Consider the following 1,716-nt stretch of genomic DNA (forward strand, 5'->3'; position numbering starts at 1 on the left):
ATCCCTCATTCTTACTACTTTCCTAAAGGGAAAAGTCAGGAAAAAATTGTAAGCTGGAAAAATAGTGTTTCTAGAGAAATGAAAAAGGAAGTTTTAGAAATATACTTCTACAACATCATTCCGGGTATTTTGTCTTATTTTTTACTTCTTATATTTTGTTTTGAATTTAAACACCAAAAAAGAGCATTTATACAAACACACCAGAATAGAAAGATTTGATATGAAGTTGGATCTTCATTCTATTCCACTCATTAATAATATTTGCATATATATGTGTATGTGTGTGTGTGACATATACACACATATACATACACACATACAGAGTCTACATGTTAATGTCGAAACTGTCCTGCTTGAATTTCCTTCTGAATTTCTTTCTGTTTTCTTCTGTGCATTTAAAAATGTTTTAATAGCCCTCTTTTATTTTTTCAGACATCACTGTTGCTAATTCATATCTAGTAATTTGGAATCTCTTGTCTTTTTCCTTTGACAGGTAACATAAGAGATGATCCTGCTGAGTCAATGGACAAAGAGAATTATTCTGCGGTGTCTGAATTTGTATTCCTGGGACTTTCCAATTCTTGGGATATTCAACTTTTTCTCTTTGTGTTCTCCTCTGTGTTCTACTTGGCAAGCATGGTGGGAAACTCCCTCATTGTGCTCACAGTGACCTCTGACCCTCACTTGCACTCCCCCATGTATTTCTTGCTGGCCAATCTCTCCTTTATTGACCTGGGGATGTCCTCTGTCATTTCCCCTAAGATGATGAGTGATCTTTTTCGAAAACACAAAGTCATCTCATTCTATGGTTGCATCACTCAGATGTTCTTTATTCATCTGATTGGTGGTGCTGAGATGGTGTTACTCATAGCCATGGCCTTTGACAGATATGTGGCCATATGTAAGCCTCTCCACTACCTAATTATTATGTGTCCAAGAATGTGTATTTTGCTTTTGGCTGCTGCCTGGATCGTTGGCTTCATCCATTCAGTGGCCCAACTGGCTTTTGTAGTCCACTTGCCTTTCTGTGGCCCTAATGAACTGGATAGTTTTTATTGTGACTTTCCTCAGTTTATCAAACTTGCTTGCACAGACACGTATAGACTGCAGTTCATAGTCACTGCTAACAGTGGCTTCATGTCCCTGTGTGTGTTTTTCATCTTGATCAGTTCCTACATTTCCATCCTAGTGACTGTTCAGAAGCATTCATCAGGTGGTGTCTCTAAGGCCCTCTCTACTCTGTCAGCTCATATCACTGTTGTGGTTTTATTCTTTGGTCCATTGATCTTTGTTTATACAAGGCCACATACTACATCACGTCTTGATAACTTCCTTGCTGTCTTTGATGTAGTTCTTACTCCCTCTCTGAATCCAATCATCTATACCTTAAGGAACAAAGAGATGAAGGTAGCAATGAGGAGAGTGTGCAGCCAGTTTGTGAGTTTCAGGAAAATCTCTTCAGGGATTTGGTGAAGATATGAGAACTCCCTGTTAGAAGAATTAGTAAAGTCTGGAGGAAGAGCTTATTCACAGGAGAACATAGGAGTTACATTTTGAAAACACTCAATTGGAGGTACACATTATAGAAGCTGAAACCAACGGCATGTAGCCAAAGATAAAGAAAAGGCATAGTCCTATATGAATGATTCCAAGAGTGCTTACTCCCAGAATAAGTTGTGATTGGCAGTGAATGTTCTGGATAATACAAAAGACTTT

General features: G+C 38.2%; 1 protein-coding gene across 1 annotated transcript; it reads left to right on the forward strand.

The window, feature by feature from the left end:
- Positions 1 to 522: 522 nt before the first annotated feature.
- On the forward strand, positions 523 to 1,473 carry LOC114028343 (olfactory receptor 4F3/4F16/4F29-like). Its single transcript, XM_027842594.1, has one exon. It carries the CDS (start codon positions 523 to 525, stop codon positions 1,471 to 1,473), a length of 951 nt encoding a protein of 316 aa, XP_027698395.1.
- Positions 1,474 to 1,716: the final 243 nt, after the last annotated feature.

Source organism: Vombatus ursinus, unplaced genomic scaffold, assembly GCF_900497805.2.
Source record: "Vombatus ursinus unplaced genomic scaffold, bare-nosed wombat genome assembly UNPS02014880.1, whole genome shotgun sequence".
In the NCBI taxonomy this organism is placed as follows: Eukaryota; Metazoa; Chordata; class Mammalia; order Diprotodontia; family Vombatidae; genus Vombatus; species Vombatus ursinus.

Bases quoted from the DNA above. Each gene is read 5' to 3' on its own strand.
- LOC114028343 (XM_027842594.1), top strand. From the start codon at position 523: ATGGACAAAGAGAATTATTCTGCGGTGTCTGAATTTGTATTCCTGGGA.